Source organism: Odocoileus virginianus, chromosome 6 (genome assembly GCF_023699985.2).
Source record: "Odocoileus virginianus isolate 20LAN1187 ecotype Illinois chromosome 6, Ovbor_1.2, whole genome shotgun sequence".
NCBI classification, from domain to species: domain Eukaryota; kingdom Metazoa; phylum Chordata; class Mammalia; order Artiodactyla; family Cervidae; genus Odocoileus; species Odocoileus virginianus.
In genome coordinates this window covers 44,432,999-44,458,514 of record NC_069679.1, presented here as the reverse complement: position 1 = coordinate 44,458,514, position 25,516 = coordinate 44,432,999, and the positions used below count along the sequence as shown (strand labels likewise).

At 35.0% G+C, this 25,516-nt stretch overlaps 1 protein-coding gene across 3 annotated transcripts in view; it reads left to right on the top strand.

Annotated features, from left to right (window-relative positions):
• Positions 1-25,516, top strand: part of UNC13C (unc-13 homolog C) — a 655,668-nt gene that overhangs the window by 444,196 nt on the left and 185,956 nt on the right. For all 3 annotated transcript variants that reach the window (XM_070469257.1, XM_070469256.1, XM_070469255.1), the window contains one exon: positions 11,032-11,117. In XM_070469257.1, coding sequence (XP_070325358.1) covers positions 11,032-11,117 — 86 coding nt within the window. The remainder of the gene's footprint in view (positions 1-11,031; positions 11,118-25,516) is intronic.

Sequence of the window (25,516 nt, the reverse complement as noted above, 5' to 3'; positions counted from 1 at the left end):
TAAGGTCTTTACTTTTACTACAAATATCATTTTATTATAGTTATTTTGTAACCCATCTTAGTATTTTTGAATACAATGAATGCATCAGTAATAAATAAAAATAAATAAAGAGGACTATGCTTCGAGTATGCAAAGATAAATGTGACCTGAGTGGCTTAGTGATCTAACATTTTTGAGTGAGAGAGACTGATCTCTGAGACCTTAGAAAAGTTTTGCAACATCTTTAAAACTGCTTTCCACATGTGAAAAATCGGGAGGTAAAAGAGAAGACATAGGACCATTATCAGAATTGGAGGAGATGAAGCTTAAGAGCACTCACCCAGTGCTGGTATTACTAGATACTCAGCAAATGCTAATTCCCACCTCTCCTTCATGCCTCAAGCTCCCTGACCCTGACATGAATTTCAGAACTTGCTTTCCCCAAGTCTGTAATCTGGACATAATGAAGTAGCTTGAGAAACAGTGATCCTAAGGCAGTAAATTCCATTTGCTCTTCCCTGCTCCAAAGACAATACCCAATTTTTTTAAAGCTTTATCTGGCCATTTCTACCTGCCTCACTACTACCAGGTAACATCTTCATTGTCTTACAAAATGCTGATTTTACTAGTTAAGCTAGATGCATCCCAAATTTTATTTTTCATCTTTAAATTAAATATGTATTTAAAGATCCAAATTCATTAAAACAATGCCTTAGGTTGTAGATATAAAGAGAAAAACAGAAGTATAAAACGTTAGTTGTATTTAAATGACATTAGTGAGCCACTTTTTTTTGTTGTTACAAGAGAACTTAAACACAAAAGGAAAAATGATCACCACAGGAAATGTCCAATAGTAGTTGAGTTCACATTACAAATGCTTACGCTGACTTTCACCCTTAACTGCAATGGTATGATGTGTTTCAGTTGCTCTTTAATTTGTAAGGCTACTTTGTAATTTACTAGTAGAGTCCTATTTAATAAAGTTCATTCTTTTTGGCTGTTCTCTTTCTTCAAGGTAATGACAGATAATTGCACTAAGGCATGTCAAGTTCTCATATTAACAAAAGCTGAATTTTAAAAAATAATAATGTTAAAAGAGCAGAGCAGACTAAGTGTCAGAACTTCTGGCTGTGACAGTGAAGTTTCAGTTGCAGACAGGACAGATATCAGAACCACTGCTTACTCATATGAAACAAAGAACACATTTTTCTTCAAAGGCAGACTTTGCATATCAAAATAATACTTCACATATAATGAATTCTAATTGTTATCTGTTGTGACTAATGAATCAGTATTATCAGATCTAACAGTGGAAGACTGTTTTCCTTATTTCACTAAGAGATTTGCAAGATAATAAATTGAATTATTAAATTGTTGTGTCTCATAGGATTCAAGGTTTAAAACATTTATGCTTTGCATTAATTGCTGCAAATTAAAAACAGGAGACATTCAAATAATGTTGAAATGGATCAATTATTTCATTAAACCTCTTTTTATAAATGATAGACTAAGTGAAGTCATGATTGCATGGAAAATGAAGACGTGGAGCTATACATTCTAAAATTCAATTTGTACCAATTTTATTTTTAAAATATAAATAATGAAATATGAATACTTAATACACTATATTATACATGTACTTGTTTTAACTATTAACTATATGTTATAATTACTAAGAGGTTAGGAAATGGTCATGGCATGCATGCATGCCAAGTCACTTTAGTTGTGTCCAACTCTTTGTGACGTTATGGACTGGAGACTGTCAGTCTCCTCTGTCTATGGGATTCTCCAGGCAAGAATACTGGAGTCGGTTACCATCCTCTCCTCAAGGGGACCTTCCTGACCCAGGGATTGAACTGACTCTTGTTTCCTGCATTGGCAGGTGGGTTCCTTACCGCTAGCGCCACCTGAGAAGCCCAGGAAATGGTCATGGAAAGTTAAAACCTCTTTCAGTCAAGCTCGTATCATAGTTTGGAATTTATTTATCATTAGCATATAAATTGTTAATATATGGCTAGAGACTGCTGAAGTTTGGGAAACCAGTTAACTCCTGTGAATATATAACAATTTCCCTCTTCAGTCAAGTTTATTGCTATTAATTTTATTAGGAATTTTTTTTATGGAAACTAGTAACTAGCAAATGTAAACTTGCATTCATTTGATAATTTTTCTTCACATTAGAAATCAGTAAATCTAAATATTTTCTTGCATGTCTCATTTGTGGTAAAATTTTCATTATAATTAGCAGTAAACATTTATTAAGTGCTCACTGTGGGCCAGTGGCTGTACAGAGTATTTACATGTAAAGTTTCATTTAATCCTCATAACAGCCCTAGAGTCCCAAATTGCACAATTATCATCCCCATTTGACAGATGAGGAAATTGAGTTTTAAAGAGATTACTCAGTGCTCCACTGGGTAAATTAGTTAAGTAACAGAGAAGAAATCAAGTCTCTGTCTTTTGAATTGCATTGAGGCTTAACCACTACATTATACTTCTGTGAATTGTGCACAGGAAATAGCCAGTACTATGTTAAATTACAGAAAATAAGCCTCTAGCAAATATGCAAGTATATAGATTTCTTAGCCAGCTCAAAGAAAAGGCAGAAAACTTCAACTGTGGAATGTATTGGAAGAAAACAACTCCTCCATTTGGTTTGATACAGAGAAGACAGCATAGATATAGCATATACAATTTGATGCCATAGTGAAATTGTGTATATCTATAAAGGAAATTTGAACACAGTGCAGAAATACACTGTTATGGAAATATTATTTTATGGCCCCTTAAAAATTAGAAACATAAAATCTTGCCAGTGTTTACTCAGAAGTTGATAAAAATCTCTTATGAGAAATACTCTATGTCTCTCCTCTGAGTTCTGCTTTGCTTCTTTAATTGGTTGTATATAGTTGTGAATTTTTCTCCCCTTTTTCACTAAGTAGGTAGGAATAAAGAAGTTGTTTCAAAAACTATTAGCTTTGTAGATGTTCTTACCAGGTTATATCCTGTCTTGTAAAATTGTTTAAATTGCTGGAGAGTAAATTTATGTACTTACAAATAAATAGAGAAATAAATATATAAAAGTATGTGTGTATATAAATGTACAAATACAGTAAGAAGACTGTGTAAGCACAATTAATATTATTTGTTAATGAAGAGATGCTAGATGGAGAATTGTTTTCCAATGCCAGCCAAAACTGCTTAAGGAGAAAAAAAAAAATCATGTTATTTTCATCAGTACTGAACTATAAAGCAAATGTCAATAAAATTAGATAAGTTAAATCTTGTGGCAACAGTAAAATGATAGAATTTATAGTTTTACACAGTACAAAGACACCAACACTATCACTAACTCTTAGTATTGGGAGCTGCAATTCAGTTTTTTTTTTTTTTTTGGATGGATTTTATTTTATTTTATTTTATTTTTATTTTTTTATTTTTTTTTTTTATTAGTTGGAGGCTAATTACTTTACATCATTACAGTAGTTTTTGTAATACATTGAAATGAATTAGCCATGGATTTACATGTATGCAATTCAGTTTTTAGTCGCTGTAAACTTGTCTTTGCCCTTATCCTTCACAGTTACTTAATCATTGCTAATTCTGCCTTGGGGCTTCCTTGGTGACTCAGTGGTAAAGAATCCAAGAATCTGCCTGCCAATTCAGGAGACACGGGTTCAATCCCTGGGTCTGGAAGAACCCCTGGAGAAGGAAATGGCAACCCACTTGAGTATTCTTGCCTGGGAAATCCCATGGACTGAAAGAGCCTGGTGGGCTACAGTCCATGGGGTTGCCAAGGAGTCGGTCATGTCTTAGTGACAAAACAACAACAAATACAACAAAAGACTTTAGCTGGAAGAGATACCGAGCTGTGCTTTCAAGGAACAGAGAGAGTATTTATGATCAGATGGAAACTGAGGAAGAGCGGACAGATAGGAGACAATGATCAGAAGACGTGGGACATTAGATAAATGTTTAGAACTTATAAGTCTAGGTGGCAAGAGCATGGAAGGCATTGGAGAGTAGAGACAATTTATAGTGGGGGTCAGGTTGCCATTGGCCAGGCAAGTCACCTTAATGGGCTGAAGTTCCTCTGTGCTACTGAATGTGTGACAAGCAACTGATGGTTTTAAAGTAGTGATTTGAAATATTACAGCCTATGTTCATCCAAGGTAAATTAGGTGGGAGTATACAGTATGAATTTGAAGAGTAAGAAATGGAGGTAAATAACAGATCAACTAACAGATGACTTCAGCTTTTGAGTCGTGAGACTTGAATTGGGGATGAGATGGTAGGAGCTAGGGCAAGGATAAATTCTACAGTTACGTCAAAGGAAGAATTCACAGGAGAGTAAAAAGAAGATGCTCTGGGTTGTGGCAGACGTTGATGACCAAGTTTGCTCTCTGGATTCAGGCAGGGTTGACTCATGAAATATTTTATTTAACTAGGATTTCTGTAAGACAGAGCCAGAGAAGTGTTTCCAAATGCACCAAAAATACCATAGAGGGGTAGTAAAGTAAAATAAAAATACAGACTTTGAAAGAACCTGTGTAATTATTAAGTAAATGAAGGATCTTTGAGTAATTATTTTTTAGCACAAGGATATATATTATTTCCATCGGTAATAGTAAGAAAACCAAGTTTGAAGCTGCCCTGTCATAATACACAATAAGCAAAACTTCTAATGATATCTCCAACCCCAAAGATTATCTTCTGTATGGAAGCAGAACTTGGCAAGTAAATCTTGAGATTTAAATTTAGACTGTTGCAGAAAATATGAAGCCAATCGTTTGAACTGTAAATATTTTAAAGCAAAATCAATCCATTTAAACAAAGCAAAAGAGCTAGCTATAAGGACATCATAAATGTTTGGGAATTTCTATTATTGTCATAAAAAGAATGAAAAAAATACGGTCAAGAAGCATAAGCTCTATATCTGATTCTGTCATTGATTTATTTCATGTTTTAGGACATGTTTCTTGATACCTAATATTCCTAAGTGTAAAATGAGTATAGTCAAAGTTATATTTGTTGCATGTATGAAAAAAAATTGAATATTTGCTACTTGTTTATTGGAGAGCTCATGAGCTTTGGAAAATCAGCTCAAGGCTCTAATTCTGACTACCAGCTCTTCATTTGTAAAATGAGAATAACAACAACCAAAATGAATTTTGTGAGCAATAAATGAATGTTATTTAGCTTTTTAAAATAATCACATAGTATTTAGTAAAATTCCATTTGATTTTATTTTAGGATGCATGTAAATGTTCATATTTTTTAAAATAATCATCTTCAACTTCACAGGCCTATTTGAAGTAGAAAAATGAAAGTCCTAATGTTTATGTATCATTTCTTGTGAAGAAAAGAAAAAATAAAACCAAAATAAGACTCCCTTTACCCATGCCTTACAAATTTTTAGTAGTTGGGCATATTGTTTCCAACTACTATTTTCTGGACATATAAGCATAGAAATTCATTTAATAGTATTTATTTTTATTCTTTTTTTTAAACAAAATGCAGGCTCATAGTATGTATACTAATCTGTAATTTGCCTTGTTTGCTTAAACTGCCTGACATTTATCTTTTCATCTCAGTACAGGCAGACCTATCTCGTTTTGTTTAATAGTTGCATATTATTCTGTAGTTTCATGTAACACCATGATGATGCATCCATGGAGGGGGAATCCTGAGACACAGGAGAGAAGGGAGTGTAAATAACTCAGGTATTGAAATAGCATAAAAACTGAAAACTTGTAGAGAGTCAGGCTTTTGGAAATCAGATGCAGACATCCTGAATTTTCTTTTCTTTTTTTTTTTTTTTTTTTGGCTTGTTTTCTAGCCTGAAATGTACTTAGTAAAAAATTTTTACTATTATTTTAATTGAAATTTCTCTGAATATTAGAGTGGTAAGAATCTCTTATCTATGTTTGCTAGGTTTTGTGGGGTGCTTTGTTTTTCCTTTTTAGATCTTCTATTAATCACAGTCATTTTTCTAATATTTCTTTTTCCTCAGATTTATAACAATTTTTCTTATATTAATAGTATTATCCCTTTGCCTTTTATATATCTAGTGTATATTTTTCTAGTATGCTGTTTTTATTTTAAATGGCAGTTTGGTTTTGGTTTAGGATTTTATAATTGCTCAACAATAATAATGAGAATCCTTAAACCTTAGTTTCACAAGAATGAAAATCAAATTTGACATTGCTTATGCAACTGAGAAAATCCTGACACAAATAGCTTATTTTTAGATTCTCTGTTTGGAAGTTATCTGATTAAAAAGTCTAGATTAAAGGAAAATATTTCAAAAGTTGCTTTGAGAATTTTTTCTTATGGTAATTATAACCATTAACTAGTGTGCATAACTTATCTCTTCCACCAATTAATCTTTATCCTCCTTGAAAAGTATATACAAATCTTACTTTCTTCAAGTAACCTCTGTGAATGATTGCACCAGATATTCTTATGCATCATGTACTCTTAGCTTTATTGTGTCAAGTAATTTGTACTTAGCACTAAGTAAGTACTATGTGCCTTTCCATTGTGATCCATGTTTTTTTCTTTAACCAAAGTAGAGTTAATTTACAGTATTGTGTTATTTTCTGGTGTACAGCAGAATGGTTCAGTTATATATATGTATATATATATTTATAAATATATAAAATTTTCAGATTCTTTTCCTTTATTGAATATAGTTCCGGGTGCTATATGGTAGTAGTCCTTGTTTATTTCATGCATAGTAGTGACCCTTGTTTCTTAAGATCACATCAACCCAAATGTAGACAGCAGAACATAAAAACAAGTCACTCGGGATATCTTTGGCTCTTGCCCTTGTTCACTGGTCTAGCTCCTCTGCATCCTTTCAGCTACCGTTGCTGTTCTGCATTCTCCTTTTCTATTTACTATCCATGTTCCTGTTCCTCCTGTTGCTCTTCTTTGCTCTCATGGCAGTCACCATCACTCACAGCATACATCAAATCTCCTGTCACTATTGCTGCTTGATAACAGAAGTTCTGAATCCTCTCTTGCCGAACTTGTTCATACTGCTGCTTCGCATCTGTGCAGGCTGCAGAGTGACCCTCCATTGAAAATAAACTGCTCTCACAGCCCCTAAGCACCAGTAAGGAGGAGGAGGAGTTTTCTCCAACTCCTGGTTTTCCAGAACTACTTTTTTCCATAACCAGCTCAACCTTCTCAGGCTTTAGCTTCTTTGTGGGACTTATCAAATGTGTGTGTGTGTGTGTGTGTGTGTGTGTGTATGAACATAATATATATGTGTGTATATATATGTAATGTATATATTTGTTTTTACTGTCATCTGTACTACTAGGTTGTAGACTTCTGAGGGGCAAGGACTGTGTGTGTTTTATTTAGTACTTAGCCTTCAATTAATAGTGACTTATTAACTAATGTTACTTACTAAATGCTAAACATGTTAACACTCATTTTTATTATATTACCTCTTATTTTACTGATATAAAATTTTTATATTTTTTTTCTAAAATAAGATATTACAAACTTGATTGAAGGTTTATTTGTACATATGCCTCCTTGAATTCAATTCCCTTCTCTACTTGCCCAAACCTAACTATTAGAACTTTTTATCCCTGTGAATTTCTTTATATCTTTATGATAGATTCATGCACATTATTACATGTATCAGTTTTTTATTCTTCTTTATTGCTTAGTGGATTCAATTTTACAAATATAGCTCAGTTTATTTATCCATTCATTGACTGAAAGGATGAATTTCAACATATATAGTTTTTGTAAAATTATGTTCCATTTCTCTTGGATAAATGCCTGGAGTTGAACTGTTGATAAGTGTATATTTAACTTGATTGACAAACTGCTCTCCAAAGGGACTGTCATACTTTGCATTCTCAGCAGCTTTATATCAGAATTCAAACTTCTCTGCGTCTGTACACTTTCACCAGCCCTTGATATTGTTAGGTGTTGTGTTGTTTTGTTTTATTTTGAGCTGTTTTAGTAGACATGTAGTGATGTCACATTATAATTTTAATTTGGGAGTACCTAGTGACCAATTATGTTGAGCATATTTTCATGTGCTTATTTTTCATCTAATTATATTCATTGCTCAATTATCATTCAAATCACTTGCCCATTTTTTGTTGGGTAATTTTTTTTCTTATTATTGGGATTTGAAAGTACTTTGTATGTTCCAGATATGTCCTTTTTCAGATATGTGTTCTGCAGGTCAATTGCCTTTCTTCTCATTTTGTCAACAGTATCATTATAAAAGCAGATTTTAATTTTCATAAAGTCCAATATATCAGTATTTTATGGTTTGCACTTTTTGTGACAGATCTAAGTAACCATTGCCTGATCCTAGATCATAAGATTTTCTGTGTTTTCTTTTAGAAAATCTTTAGTTTATGTTTTATATTTAGGTCTGTGATTCATTTTGAGTCCTTTTTTTTTCCTTGTATGATGTGAAGTTTGGGTCGAGGTTTACTTTTTTTTTTGCATAGGGATATTTAACTACTCTAGCAGACATATTGCAAAGACTACCTTGTCTCCATTGAATTAATGTAACATTTTATTGAAAATTAATTGACCTTGAAGATACAGTGTCTTAATTACTATAGTTTCATTGTAAGCTATAAAGATAGGTGATGTAAAACCTTCAGCTATTTTAATAAACACCATTTTTGCTCTTCTGTTTCTTTTGCTGTACCATGTAAATTTTAGAATGAACTTGTCAATTTCCACAGAAAAATTTCTGCTAGAATTCTGTGTGAGATTTCATTGAATCTGTAAATCAGCTTGGGAGAATTAATATTCTAATGACATTAAGTATATCAGTTCATGAACACAATACATTTCTCCATTTATTTAGGTCTTATTTGATGTTTCTCCTCAGTACTTTGCAGTTTTCTTCATATAAATCTTGTACATATATATTCTTAGATTTATACCTAAGTTTTTAATATATTTTGGTGCTATTGTAAATGATACTGTTATTTTAATTTCAGTTTTCAATAATTCATTGCTAGAATATAGAAATACAGTGATTTTTGTATCTGACTTTGTATTCTGTAACCTTGCTGAACTTACTTTGTAGTATTTTGAGGATTTATATTATTGTTTTCTGCAAATAGAGTGTTTCTTCCTTTGCCATTTATATACCTATTTTATTGTTCTTTTATTTGACTGTGTGCAATCTTTAGGAGCTCCAGTACAATGTTTAGTAGGAAGAGTGAGAGTAGAAACCATTGCCTTGATCCTTATATTAGTATGATGTTAGCTGTAGGTTTTTTGCAGATTCTCTTTATAAGGTTAAAGAAATTTCTTTTAATTCCTAGTTTTCATAGTTTTGTTGTTTGTTTTGTTTTTAAGCATGAACAATTGTTGAGGTTTGCCAAATATGTTTTACTCACCTATTGAGATGATAAAGTTTTTCTCTTTAGTCTGTTAATATGATACATTACATTGATTCATTTTTCAGTGTTGAACCCATGCTGCTCTTCTGGGATAAGTATCTTGGTCATGATGTATTATCCATGTATATATTGCAAAATTGAATTTGTCACTTGTTTTTGAGGATTTCCACATCAATTTTATGAGAGAGAATGTGGTTTAGTTTACTTTTTTGTACAGTGTCTTTGTTTTTTGTATCAGACCACCATACACTTAATTAATACATTCTTTTTTCTGGATTCAAAAAAATCAATGTAATAAATTTTCTCATTTTATGAGCTTAATCACTCTAATTATACATTTATAGTGTTGATGCTGTGCATATATTACATAAAAATTAACATACTATAAATTGTGGGATGTTTATAGCTATCTACAAATGAAACCTTTTGAAATACATGTTTAAGGTTATTTTTATATTAATAGAGTAAAATTTATTGTTGAAAACTAATTTTGTGTATATGTAGGTTATATTAATTTTTTGATCATAGAAAGTGTTCAAAGTTTAAGTACTTAATAAATATACTTCCACATTTAAGTTTTAAAGTATCAGTTGAAATTATTAGATAAATTGATAAGTGGAAGTTGGAAAGAACATTTGATAAAACACACTTTGCTTTGGTGAAGTAGTATGTAGGAACCATGGTCTTTTCTTTGTTGAGGTTGTCCTGAGGTCATATTTATTTATTTAATTCTTTATATCCCATTCAGGATTATATTTCTTTCTTTTTTTTCATTTTTTTGATTTGGACTCAAAGATATCAATGAATGTGAGAGCTGCTTTTGTTACTTTACATATATATGTATATGTCTGTGTGTGTGTGTGTGTGTATCCTTATATACATATACATACATCATTATGTATTATATATGTATTATATATATTAATATTATGTATGTATATGTATTATATGTGTGTATATATGTAATATATATGTATTATATATATTTGTTTATGTGTATGTAGATATATATGTGTGCATTTTATAAATAATATGCATAAAATTTAATATATATATATTTGTCAGAACAGAACATACTTTCTTATGTACTATCAAGGGCTGAGTGTTTATAATGAATGAAATTATTTTCACTGAGCTTACATTACTTTGAGCCTTATCATGAGATTGAAAACGCATACAAACAGAATTCATATTCAGCAGCAGTAGGAATATTGTCTTTGGCTTAAGCTTGTTTGATCTAAAAAACACAGCCTGCCTGGTAATTCTGAAATCCTGACTAATGGGGTCTACCATGGACCATTTCACCAGAGGAGTAAGGAATCTTGATGAAATAATTTACTTTAAGTAAATATAGAATGGAAGCTACAGTCCATGTGGTCACAAAGATTCGGACACAACTGAATGACTAAGCACAGCACAGAATGGAAGCATTCAAGTTTGCTTCAAGAAAAATGGCTGTTGTGATAAAAACAGCACTCATGTGTAGCTTTTTTCCATACCATTGAAATTGATAAAGAGAAATCTCATAAGTAAAAGTATTTATAAACTATATAATAATGATTGTGATATATGTGTAATATAAAGTGTATTCTTTTCTCAGTCACATGTTTTTTCTTTTTGATCTACTAATGTATGTGTTTGATTTTAGGTTTCCTCAAGAGCTGAACATGGGAAAAATAAGTGCTGAAATTATGTGGACCCTTTTTGCTCAGGATATGAAATATGCACTAGAAGGTAATTACAAATATTTAAATTTATTAGACTATGCATTTTAGTTAAATTCTGATTTTGTGTTCTTGGTTTTAAATGTGAAGAATCGATGCATCAAAACATTGATTGTTGTGATCAGTTTAGTTCTAAAACTTATTTCTGCATTGTAGAAAGATAATGATCACAAAGTATTTAAAACTACTGAAGAGATACATATATTCTTAATCAAATGGTTTAAGTTGCAGGATAATAGTGAGTATTTAATTTGTAGGACAAAGTTTAGATGTAGGAATACTTTATGGCATAAATCAGATCACATCAAGAGGGTGGATGAGTGATATTTGTTCAGATATTTGTCTTCATAGGCTTAGAAATTGTATCTTAGAATGGGCAGGTTAAAATCTGGCCAAAGCTGGTACAAGGACAACAGCAGGACACTTCACCAGAAATTCCACTTTCAATATACTCAAATCACAGAATGTAAAGCAAGGCAGATACAGCTCTCAGCTGAAAAACTGTTAAGTTTCTTTGAGCACCCTACATTGTGTTTAGAGGTGAAGATATAATGTTTAACCAGCCTGGGGTTCCTGCTCTCTAGGAACTTAAAATCTTGTAGAAAGTTTTCTTTGCATTTAGTCAATGTATATTAAGGCCTTAAATGCTAAATACCCAGACTGCACTCAGTATAAAAGATACAACAGTGAACAGGCTGGCCATGGTTCCTGCCCTCGGCGATATTATGGAGGACAGCGGCAAATATGCAAACGGTCACCATGTGGGATAGTCAGGTGTTGGAGAAGACTCTTGAGAGTCCCAAGGACTGCAAGGAGATCCAACCAGTCCATCCTAAAGGAAATCAGTCCTGAATATTCATTGGAAGGACTGATGCTGAAGCTGAAACTCCAATACTTTGGCTACCTAATGTGAATTAACACATTTGTAAAGTCTCTAATGCTGGGAAAGACTGAAGGCCAGAGGAGAAGGGGATGACAGAGGATGAGATGGTTGGATAGCATCACCAACTCTATGGACATGAGTTTGAGTAAGCTCTGGGAGTTTGTGATGGACAGGGAAGCCTGGCATGCTGCAGTCCATTGGGTTGCAAAGAGCTGGACATGACTGAGCAACTGAACTGAACTGAAAGATGATGGGCTATCTAGAGGTGAAACTCTGAAGTCAGACTTGGGACAAGGGGTAAGGCAGGTTTTCTAGAGGAACCTCCCCTGAGAAGTGTTATCTTGACAAAGAACTGAAGTTATAAGTAGGAGTTCACTTTGGGAAGAGATGAGCAGGAAGCATCTCTGTCTCTTCCTGGTCGAGGACAGTGCATTAGCAAGTAGAGTGAGCACAAGGTGTATTTGAGAAGAAAATTTAGCTGATTCTGTGAGCAAGAGGTAGCAATAAATGAGGCTGGAGGAATTGGCAGGGACCAGCATGCAGTGCCTTGTGGGCCACGGTGAGGAGTTTAATTCTCTGATAATAGAAATAAGAGCCCATAGAGAACTTCAGGAGGGATGTGTCCTATTCACATAGGCAACTGAGAACAGGCCTCAGCATGGAAGATAGATCGGTGGAGTTGGTGCTCACTGTACCACTGTTGTTGTTGTTTAGTGTTACTAAAATGTAAGGTTGATACTAGGCCACACAGAGGAAACATACTGTACTTTTCCTTATTCAAAAAAGAAGGTACCCAATAGATTTTAATACCTGTTTTCTGGTAGAATCTAATTAAATAAATTAGGATTTATCCTTAAAATTATATCACAACTTGCTCAGAGATACAAACTCCTTTTTCTGCAGTGAAGCATTCCTTTTTTATTGTATTAATCAATCCTGCTTTCTCTACCTCTGCCTCCTCTCAAACATATCCTTTTATACCACTCTGTTTTGGTTGTCTCTTTGGGATCCAAAATGCATCTTAAGCATCTTAAATCAGGCAGTAACCACCAGACCACTAGACCAGTGAGTTTCTTCAGAGAGCATTTACTCCCCTAGTCCTATCCCTGACACGTCCCCACCCTCCTGATGGCCTGTCCAGTTCAGCTCACTCACTCAGTCGTGTCGGACTGTTGGCTCCCACATGGACTGCAGCACTTCAGTGCAGAATTGGTAATCACCCCTGCAAACCCTGCTTCTTTTCCTTGCCTCCCGATTACAACTACTGGCACCACCATCCCTCCAGTTACTTAAATCAGACACAAAGAATTATCATGGATTCCTTTACTTTACTCACACACTTAAAGCTCATTCCTGCCTTCAGGCATTTTTTGCCAGCTGGTCTAATGCCTGGATTTCTCTTCCCACCATCTTCACCAGCAGCCCTGTGGGGCTCAATTTAATGGCACTTGCTCAGAATCTGAAGTCACCTCCATGAATAGCCATTATTTTAACCCTCTGCCTAACAACTAATTACTATCCTATTTATTTAGTTACTTAGGCTTACTTCTTATCTCTCTTCTGTACCACCATGTATATTTTTTGTCTGTGATTTTTATCAACATACCTATATTGCCTAGAACGATGTCTAGTAGATAGAACCTACTTAATCTCTATGTGTTGAGGCAATGAAGCCTTTACCAGGTAATCCCAGCTCAGTGGAGCAGTGGGTGGGGAAACTTCCGCTTGTGATCGTTTTCTGTGTGATGTTGGGTACACTAAGGTGGCAACACCTTTGTGTTTCATTGTCCTCACCTACAAAATGAAAAGTTCACACGGAATCAGAGGCTGGGCAGTGGGCGGCGGGATCCTGCCCACACTTCGCAGGAACTTGACTCTTTGGAACTGCTCCACAGTGGTCCTGCCACCAGGGCATGCTTTGTTTGGGCAGGACCTCTGTCTTTGCTTACATAACAACATTAGTGCAGCTATTGGATATTTTACTTTATGTTCCCTTTGCTTTAAAAAAATAAGTAGTAATTTCAGTCAGCTAAGTAAAATATTTATTTTAGGAAAGTAAATCAAAAATTCAATGTTTACTTGAAACAACAATGAAATCAGGAATGCTACACATAAAGCCCCATAACTTTGAATGTTTATTGACTAGAGGTTAATAGTTTTGTACAAATACAGTACCCCAAAATGCCGAGATTGTATTATTGAAAGTCAGATCCAAGGTCAATGGTAATTAATAACCCTGTGGCTATCTTAGGTTTTTGGTGACAAGAATCTTTTTCTTAATGTATTTTTTGTTTGTTTGTTTGACTTTCTATTAGCTGCTGTATTGAGATTTAATTCACATCCCATGCAGTTCATCTGCTTAAGGTGTCCAGTTCACTAGTTTGCACATTCACACATATTCTAAGGAAGTCATGGTTAATTGCAGTTCCTGGTTTATGTATTATACTTTCTTCCATACCACATGAGAAGACTTTTGAGTGCAAAGATTGTATTTGTTGTCTTTGTATTCACTGAACCTTAATGGAAACTCAGTCTGTGTTAATTTACTTGAATTACAGATAAGACAACCCTATAGAAAGAACCTTGGAGACAAGGCTGAATACTTAGGTTCAAATTGAACATTTGTAGTGTTGATAGAGATCTGAGCTTGGAAAACCTAGTTTCCAAGAGTTTTCTCACTCAAGAGCTACACCAGTTTGGCAATTAAAGTATAACTTCTCCAAATGTGAATTTTCCTTTCAAAAAGAAGTAATACGAGTTCCTAGGATAGGGCGAGGTTTACATCATACTTTAAATGTTCTTTGACAACTGGAAAGTAGTATGCTAGTGGGAGGATACCGTTATTATTATAATAAGGAATAAAAATCTGTAAAAATCTCAAAATAGTCTTCTTTAGGGGTCATTTAAGGTTTAAAACTTTTAGCAAAATGTTTACAAATCCATGCTCATCTGTTCCTTATCTCTCTCTCCTTCCCTTTCACCATTTCCATCTATAGATAGCTTCTTACTGTGCCCTTTAAAAAATAAATGTGACATAAATAATATTGTTGGAGGAAATGAAGGCTAGGACTACCTCACAGAGTAGAAGGCATAACTTGAAAACCTTCTCCTGGCAGGCTCTCTGTACATGGGAATGTCTTACTCTCCCTGTTTGCCTTATAGAATGTTGTGAAATTAATTTACTGTGGACCACTGCTTCAGGCTGTTGACCTAGAAAGATTCCATGTTGTTATATAATTTAAGCTACATAGTTTGTCTTATGAGCATCTGAGCTCACGTTGTAAGTAAAACCTCAATGAAGTCAGGTCAACAGAGAAGAATCAGTTAAAATTTATAGAGTTCAGGCTTTTTGATGCAGCTTTTTGCTTTACTTCATAAACTCATCAGCTGCTACAAAAAGAATAATCTAATTTAAAAATGAAGTGAGTTTTCTCCCAACTTTACTGTCTATATGAGACATCTTATTTTGTTTTCCTATTTGACATTAATGATTTATAAGTTTGATAAGCAGAAATTGATCATTATGGTGATAATTTGCTGAATAAATCAGAGTAAATTACTTTACAGATTTTTTTTAAGATGTACTTTCTGGGAAAAAAGTAGTGTAATAAGAAAAAATGGAAGAAATATTGCATCAAATGAAATGTTTGATGAAATATTTCATTTTATAATGAAATGGAGTTGGTTTTGCAGTTTTTTTTCTAAATAAGTTATTCTGAAGACTCTTATAGTCTTTAGCTTGACTGTTAAAGTTCTAAGATTGCAATAAGTTAGATCTATATGTGAATTTTGTCTCCACTAGTTTCTATTATTATCTATAATTTTGGATAACTTATCATAGTAAGTCTCAGTTGCCATATTTTAACATTAGGGACAAAACTACCTACCTTATAAAGTTATTTTAAGGAGAAAGGGAGAAAGAGAGATAGATTTGGGGGTGAGAAGGGGCTACTTACTGAGTGTATAATAAATATTCAAATATTAGCCTTTATCACAATCTTGAGGATTAGAATTTAGTAAACCAAAACTTGCAGATAATTTACAATACTACCAAAATGTCTAGATGCCTAAAAGTGACTGAACGTTTTAATTGGGAATTCCAGTTGGTAGCTGATGTTGTATCTGTCATCTTGGTATGGGTAGAACTTGTTTGCCTGACAATTCTTAATATCGGGGCAGTCCGGTTCAGGGCCCTAAAGTGTGTAAACATATGTTGATGTTTTCAAAGTCTTTATTAAAAGAAACCCTGCTAGGCCCCAAGAGAGAAGCCAGATGGTGGATTGGGTCCACAAACATTCAGGTGATTTCTAATTAGCAATTCTGTAGAAGAGTGCTTGGGATTCTTTAACCACTACTTCTTAAGTTGGGATTTGTGGCTGGGGTTTAAACTGTATCCTGAAATTACATCTACATGTAAGGGTGAGTGGGTGGGATGGGAGAAGGGTGTCTAAGTCATTTACCAATTTCTCAGATGAATGTTTGAATAGAAAACTAATTATAAAAATAATTGAAAATAAATTAGTTAAAAATTACTGTTTTACTTAATTAGGCAGAAATGGAATTAATTATAATATACAAAATACAATCATCTTTCACCTGGCCTTAGTAAAATCTCCCAGTTCAGAGCTCCTCAAACTTTAATGTGTACACTAGTCCCTGAGAACCCTGTTAAAATGAAAGTTCTGATTAAGCAGACCTTTTGGAGGGCAGAGTGGGTGGTTCTCTCCATTTCTAACAAAATCTGAGATACACCCAGGCATCTGGTTAGTGTACCTCACAACTAGTAGCAGCAAGGCTTCAACACTGGGCGGTGGGGTGGGGGGGGGATGGTGGTATTAGTTCTGGACATTCCATCTTTTTATCACCAATTTTTCTTGTCTGCTGCTTAGTTATCACGTTGGTCCTCACCAATGGGTGAAGATTATCAGACTGCCTTTGTAATTTTTCACTGTCTCATTATCTTAATAAGTACACCTGTGCTGTAAACTTTGCTCTCACCATTTCCATGTACTGTCTTCTCTTGATGTGTGAATTTGAGTGTTTGCATATTGAATATCTTTAGAATGTCTTAGTCTCTTATTTTGGGGGGCCTTCACTCGAAAAGTATAATTTTGTATTGCCCTTCACCCCCATACAGTTCCCAGGCCACCTTGTACATTAAAGAACATTGCCCTGTCCTCGTAGGCACAGAACAACGAGAACACAAAGTTGTAGTCACATCTCTTCTGGCCTCACTGACCTTGGTTCTACTGAGAGAAGTGATCTGTTGGCCCCTGAATTTCTGTAGCCTCCCTTAAAATATTCTTGTCCTTAACATCTTTCTGGTTTACCTCATACCTAGTCTACCTCAAACTGTTATTTCATACTTGTCATCTTTCTTGTCTTCCTATCAGCAATTTTCTGCTAATTTTCAAGTTTACTCTCACAAATCACTGATTGTCAATTTATCTTGATCTTCATTTTTTTGGTGGAAAAGATTAGCTTCTGACTAATTTCCACAGTCAGTAAAATCTCCCTGGAAAAAGCTGATTGCTTTCATCTCCCGTTTCCTACTCTTAAGCTTTCTTAACGGTGTTGGAATGACAAAGATTAAAGCAATGCGTCCGTATTCTTCAAAGACTGTGTCTGGAGCCGAGATTGGCAGCACTTTGTAAAGGCTCTCCCGGGTCTTTTTATCACCATAGTAGATCTCAACCTATTTGATGTCCTTCGCTGTTTCAACACTCCTCATAGGTACAGACACTGCCATAAATATCAGAGATGTCGATGTTGCTAAACTAAGAAGAGAGGACAGGTGCTTTCCCTTATCCTATTGAGACTCTTCACTATTACTTTTGCCCAGAAACAGACAACTGTTGAATGAGTCAAAGAAGTATCACAATTCTTATTGATAAAATATTAGCTTTTAATGGATAATGTCTTAAACCTGAATAAATTATAGCCTATATTTCGTATGACTAAGTTATTTTCTTGTACTGAAAACTTTTGTTCAGATTAGGTAATTTGGCAATAGCTACAGTTCAACACTACTTTAGGGCACTTCTACATTCCTGATGTTATAAAATAGCTTTATAAACAGCACTGGTCGCAAAGAGTTAGACACGACTAAGTGACTAAACTGAACTGAAACAGTACAATTGCTTCAGCTGAAAATTCAGTTCAGTTCAGTTGCTCAGTCATGTCTGATTTTTTCAACCCCAGGGACTGCAGCACGCCAGGCTTCTCTGTCCATTACCAACTCCTGGAGCTTGCTCAAACTCATGTTCATCGAGTCGGTGATGCCATCCAACCGTCTCATCCCCTCTCATCCCCTTATCCTTCTGCCTTCAGTCCTTCCCACCATTAGGATCTTTTCCAGTGAGTGAGTTCTTCGCATCAGGTAGCCAAAGTATTGGAACTTCAGTTTCAGCACCAGTTCTTCCAATGAATATTCAGGAATGATTTTCTTTAGGATTGACTAATGAAAACTAGGACGTCATAGTTGACCTCTTCTCTGAATCCTATTAGCAAATTTATAATAAAAGCTCTATATATGAGTGCTTTTTAAAATTTTTCTGAGATTCTTACTTTGGTTCTTGTTCAGATACATTATCTTTCCCGCTCCCGCTTTCACGGTTATGATTCTTCCTTTGTAGATGCCTCCCAGACCACTGGAAAAAGTCCAAATTTCTTAGCATGGCTTATGCCCATTCCCTCCTCTCCTTTCTGTACCTGATTTCAGCCCTCATGCTTAATAGTTTCCTCTATACACATACTGTATGCTCTAGCTACATGCAACTATTTAAAATTTCCCTGAAATCCTTCTATGTTTCTGCTTTAGTACATGTGCATGATGCCCCCCATCCCTTTTCAGGCTTGTTCTTACTTGCCATTCCCAGCAAAGACTCATGCGTTCTTAAAAGTCCAATTCAAACATTACTTCTGTCAGGTCTTCCCTGAGGTTATTGGGGATAAGTACTCCTTAGTTATTTTCCCATTATACTTCCTACTGTACCATCTATCCTTGTATTATATATTACAAATATTTCACCCACCATGCGCTAAGCTTTTATTTGTCTTTGTATGACTCTCCCTATTCTCCCTCCCATTCACTGACCCTTAATAAAAATGTTGTGAATCAATGAATACAGGCAGGAATATAAGCCTATGGCTATAAACAGACAAAAGCAAAGATATAGGTTCCATTCCCAAACTCTAATTTCCAGTCACAATTCAGCACAATCACATGACCTGATATAACCACTCACACAAAGGAGAAATATTTTCTAAGTATATTGTTGTTGTTCAGTCGCTCAGTCATGTCTGACTCATTGCAACCCCATGGACTGCAGCATGCCAGGCCTTTCTGTCCTTCACCCTCTCCTGGAGCTTACTCAACCTCATGTCCATTGAGTCGGTTATGCCATCCAACCATCTCGTCCTCTGTTGTCCCCTTCTCTTCCTGCCTCCAGTCTTTCTCAGCACCAGGGTCTTTTCCAATGAGTTGGCTCTTCGCATCAGGTGGCTAGAGTATTGGAGCTTCAACCTTCAACATCAGTCCTTCCAATGAATTCAGGATTGACTTCCTTTAGGATTAACTGCCTTGATCTCCTTGCAGTCCAAGGGACTCTCAAGAGTCTTCTCCATCACCACAGTTCAAAAGCATCAATTCTTCAGTGCTCAGCATTCTTTATGGTCCAAGTCTTAAATCCACTCTGGACTACTGGAAATACCATAGCTTTGACTACATGGATCTTTGTCAACAAAGTAATGTCTCTGCTTTTTACTATGGTGTCTAGGATGGTCATAGCTTTTCTTCCAAGGACCAAGCTTTTCTTCTAAGGACCTTTAAATTTCATGGCTGCAGTCACCATCTGCAATGATTTTGGAGCCCAAGAAAATATAGTCTGTGACTGTTTTCATTTTTTCCCATCTAAGTATGCAGTCCCAATAATTATTTCCTCCACAGTTCTGGAAAGATTTAGTACTCACACATGTGGGAAAAATCCTAAATCCCTTTCAACCTTTTACCCACATGAACTGTGTCTCTTTGTGTGTGTGTGTGTGTGTGTGTTGCTCATGCATTTGTGTGTTGTAAGAGAAGTTAGGATTACAGTGAAGGACAGCTTTGCTTCCCTGACAAATTGTGGAATACCTCTTCAATGACGCTCTATTTATCAGTCCCCACGTGGTTTTCTACCAATTTGTTTTGACATATCTTCACACAAAATTTCAAGTCTAGATTACTAGACAACAAATAAAAACAAAAACAAATAGTTACCAATTCTCAGTGCTCATCATTGAAAAAAAAACAACAGTTCTGTTCATTCAAATTACGGTTCATGAACTGAAATATTTCTGGATGGATGTATCAACTTAGATGTGGCAGTTTATTTGGGAGAGTCTATTATACTATAACATATTATATTACATTACATTTGCCCCACGCCCCCCAAAATAAAGGGAAAAAATGTATTTGCTGGTACTTTTTAAGTTTTCCTGAGTCCCTAGGCCAGTAGTTCTCACAGTGTGGGTCCTGGACCAGTAAGCATCAGTGTCATCTGGGAAAAATGTTAGAAATGCAAATTCTTGGATCCGCCCCACACCTGTTGTTTCAGATTGAAGCCCAGCAATGTGTTTTTTGTTGTTTTTTTAAAATAAGACCTCCAGGTGATTCTGCTGCATGCTAAAGTTTAAGAACTTATAATCCAGGAAATGTATAATCCACATAGCACCTTCTTCCATTGATGACCTGAATACACAATGATATTTTTAATTATAGTTGATTTACAATGTTGTATTAGTTTCAGGTATACAGCAAAATGATATATATATATATCACTTTGAATATATATATGTGTGTGTTTTCCGATTCTTTTCCATTATAACTTATTACTAGTTATTGAACATAGCTCTTGTGCTATACAATATAGGTCCTTTTATTTATCTATTTTATATATAGTAGTGTGTATCTGCTAATCCCAACCTATTCAGTTTTCCCTTTGGTAACCATAGGTTTGCTTTCTATGTCTGTGAGTTTATTTCTATCTTGTAAATATGTTTATTTATTTATCTTTTTTTTTTGATTCTGCATGTAAGTGATTTTGTATGATATTTGTCTTTGACTTATCTCACTTGGTATAATAAGTTCTTAGATATATGATATTATTATCTATATCCATTTGTCTGTTGATGAGCATTTCGGTTGCTTCCATGTCTTGGCTATTGGATTATATAGTGCTGTTATGAACACTGGGGTGTGTGTATCTTTTCAAATTAAAATTTTTGTCGTTTCTGGATATATGCCCAGGAGTGGGATTGGTAGATTATATGGCAACTCTATTTTTAGATTTTTTGAAGGAACCTCAGTACTGTTTTCCATAGTGGCTGCGCCAATTGACATCCCCCCAAAAGTGTCAAAAAATTCCCTTTTCTCCACCCCTCTCCAGTACTTTCTATTTGTAGACTTTTTCATGATGGCCATTCTGACTGATGAATGCACAGTGATTTTTTAAGATATTTAAGTAACTCAGAAGAATGTGCCTTATAATGAAAAGATAAAATGGAGAACTAGTATGGTTGCATCAACTATGTAACAACAACATTAGGAAAGAAAAACAAGTTCAAGGAGCTTTGAACAAGTTCAATGATTTGTGAATATCATTTTTTTTTTTACATTTTTAAGTAAAGAGAAAGAAAAGACTTAATAAATTTTAAAAGAAGAGAATTTAATAGAAATTTTCAAGAAAATGAAGGGACAAAGGGAATGGACTGGGCCAAATTCATTAGCTTGAAACTCAGTGGGAATAACATGACAACAAAAATACTGTTGACTCAGCAGTGTAGGCATACAGTTCTTAGGTTAACCTAAGGAAAGTACATGGAATATTCAGTAACATAGAAGAAGGTGAACCTCCATTACAAAAGAATGAAAAAGTCTCTTATTATGTTTAATGTTCTAATAAAAACAAAACCAGAAACATATACACTATTTATGTCAAGTCACTTTTCATTTTTTTGCTTTGGAGTCAAATTTCAACAGGGGCAAATAAATTTCCTATTGTGTTTACATCTTTCTTTAAATAGAGAGAAAATCAATGCATTTTGAGACATTAGATTTTTTTTGTACCATAATCCTGCAAAAGCCAAATGTTATAGAAAGTGGATAACTATTAACAGCTTTACCATTTGTTTACATTTTATTGTTCTTATCAGGGTGACTTTAACTGGGGATTTTGGTAAAGCTTTGCATAACAATATTTCCTACATTTAACTATACAGCATGCTTCGTATATATTTTACAGAATGTTTTTAATTAAGTAGAATGATCTTACCAGTGACGGTCTCAATTATGTGAAATTCTGAGCTCTGTTGGGAAAGGGACCATGTTGACAGTATTCAATCCTCAACACATATCTGGCTCATTAGTCATTCAATGAAAATCCAAGGTGCATGAAAATAGTGAGCATATGAATATGAATATGTGTGTGGGTTAACTACAGAATTCAAAGTGATTTTCATCTATGTTAATGCCAGGGGCTGCACATTGGTAAAACTTTCTGTATGTTTCCTGTGCATTCTGTATTAAAGTGCATTATTCATTACTTGAATTGTCCATATTGATATTTGAACAACAGCATGGTAAAGCTTCAGTTCATCAAGATATCTTTCATCATGTAAGCCTTTGAGTTTCAACCCTTAGCCAAAGGCTTTCCAACATATGATAGTCTATTTCACATTAGCAAGCACAGCACACAAAGCATATGGTAAAACTCTACTTCTGTGAGATAGAGTCGAATTTTATCCATCAAACAGATTTCACAGGCTGGTTAATACAAATCAGCTGTCAAGCTATTCTCTAAGGTCTAAAACCTTTTTAGCTGCCATCCCCCAAGGAATTTAATGGGTAAATAGAAATCACTGATGTTTAAAAAAAAAAAAAAAAAAAAAAAACAGGGCAAGATCCTGGTAGACAAATATATTTCAGCTCCACCTTCCTCCACTTGTCTTATTCTTTCCTCGTACTCCCCACCTGACTTGACCCCATCTTTATTATCCTCTCAAACATCTGGTACACTCAGAACTTTCCAACAGTTTGAATATACTAAGGTGTTTGGGACATCTTGCTTATCCCTTCCAAAAGACCTGAAATCAGAATAAGATAGTAAAAGAATTAAAATTTAAAACTGAGAGGGGTAGGGATGGCAAAATAAATGCTTACTCTCATGAACTGGAAGTGGGTACAAACAACAGGAAATAAAATGGAAACTAGACATGAAGCTTACCTGACTCTGCTTTTCATCTTCCAAATATGTAATTTCCCAGATACCTAGGTTTCTTGCCTCCTTTCATCTTTAATTCGAAAGAAAGCATCAGTGTTCATTCAAATTACCTAAACTGGGGCACCCTGAGTCCTGCTCACACTTAGAATAAATGTATTTTGCAGTTTCTTCCTCTCTGGAAGTTCCCCCATACCCCGATGATTAGGCTGAAACTACTTGTGTTGTATTTCTGGAGTAGACAAAGAGGGTAAGCGATGTAGGTAATTAATCTAAGACTGTCTAAACTATTTGGCCTCTAAATAACAGGAAAGGAAAAATAGGTATTCAGAAGTGTTTATAATTCTATTATTAATCTCACTCTGTAATCATCTACTAACTAGTCTTATAACTGATTTCAGTAAAAATTATTTAAAACATGCTGATCTGAGTACTGTATTGTGTTCATTAGATGGCTGTTGTTCAGTTCAGTTCAGACGCGCAGTCATATCTAACTATTTGTGACCCCATGGACTGCAACGTGCCAGGGTTCCCCCTCCATCACCAGCTCCCAGAGCTTACTCAAACTCATGCCCATCAAGTTGGTGATGCCATTCAACCATCTCATCCTTTATTGTCCCCTTCTCTTCCCACCTTCAATTTTTCCAAGCATCAGGGTCTTTTAAAATGAGTCATTTCTTTGAATCAGGTGGCCTAAGTATTGGAGTTTCAGCTTCAGCATCAGTCCTTCCAATGAATATTCAGGACTGCTTTCCTTTAGGATAGACTAGTTGGATCTCTTTGCAGTCCAAGGGACTCTCAAGAGTCTTCTCCAATACCACAGTTCAAAACCATCCATTCTTCGGCTGGGAAGTTAGACTTTGTCCCTTGTGCAATATCTTATTGATCACACAGTTTAGCTATATTCAGTGTAGGAAGGGATGTACAAGACCATGAACTCCAGGAGGTAAGGGTCACTGCTGCCATTTGGAAGGCTGGCTTACTCACAGAGTTGGTATTTGCCTCTCCAATCATTTATTGATAATATTAGAATTTTTTTATATTAGGACAGGCTTTTATTTTATTGATTTTTAAACAAAAGTTTCAATCAATGGGGATAAAACCAACTTCTTCCTTTTACTGCTTTCCTTTAGCCCCTATCCCTACCACAAGAAAGAGGGTCAGGATGAATCACTTCTTGAGGTTTTTTGAAGACAAATTCATTTCCATGATGCTAGGGCTCTTGTTGTTAGCTCTCTCTAATTTCCAAGCTAAGCTCCTCAGGGAAGGGAAGTCTGCTTCCTTGAGATGAAATAAACCCCATACTCTCAAGAAAGGCACTCATCTATTTCTTGCTCTCCTTTCATTACAGAACAGTGATTTTCATCCCTGGCTGTAGCTAGAGTCACCTGGACTAGATCCTAAAATGGAAAAAAAAAAAAAAATACCCCAAGTTTATAATCTTATTTAGCAATCATCTATTTAGCACTTACTAGGCCCTTCTTTAAAAAATATACAAATATTAACTTATTTGAACTTCATAACAAGCCCAAAAGGAAAGTACTATTACTTTAGCTCCATTTTATACATGAAGAAATTGAGGCACAGAGAGGTTAATTATTTTGCTGAAAGTCACACAGCAATTGTTTAGAGGAGACCAAACTTCAGGGAGTTCTAGTATATATCCAGGATTGAACACCACTACTCTTGACTAAGTTTTTTAGGGCTTTTGAGAATCTGATGAAATATGCAAGCTCTATTATCAGAAAGATGCCCATAACATATACATGAAAAATGCACGTATATCCTTTCAGGAATATGTATGTAAATCCCCCACATAATTTTTGTTAGACTTTTCCCAGGGACCCAGGAATACCAGATTAAGAACCCTTTCTTATTAGAGCACTTGTTTTCCCTGGACCAGTCCAGTTCAGTCACTCAGTTGTGTCCGACTCTTTGTGACTCCATGGACCGCACCACGCTAGGCCTCCCTGTCCACCAACTCCCAAAGTCCACCCAAACCCATGTCCATTGAGTCGGTTATGCCATCCAGCCATCTCATCCTCTGTCATCCCATTCTCCTCCTGCCCTCAATCTCTCCCAGCATCAGGGCCTTTTCCAAAGAGTCAGCTTTTCACATCAGGTGGCCAAAGTATTCCAGTTTCAGCTTCAGCATCAGGGCCTTTTCCAAAGAGTCAGCTTTTCACATCAGGTGGCCAAAGTATTCCAGTTTCAGCTTCAACATCAGTCCTTCTAATGAACACCCAGGACTAATCTCCTTTAGGCTGG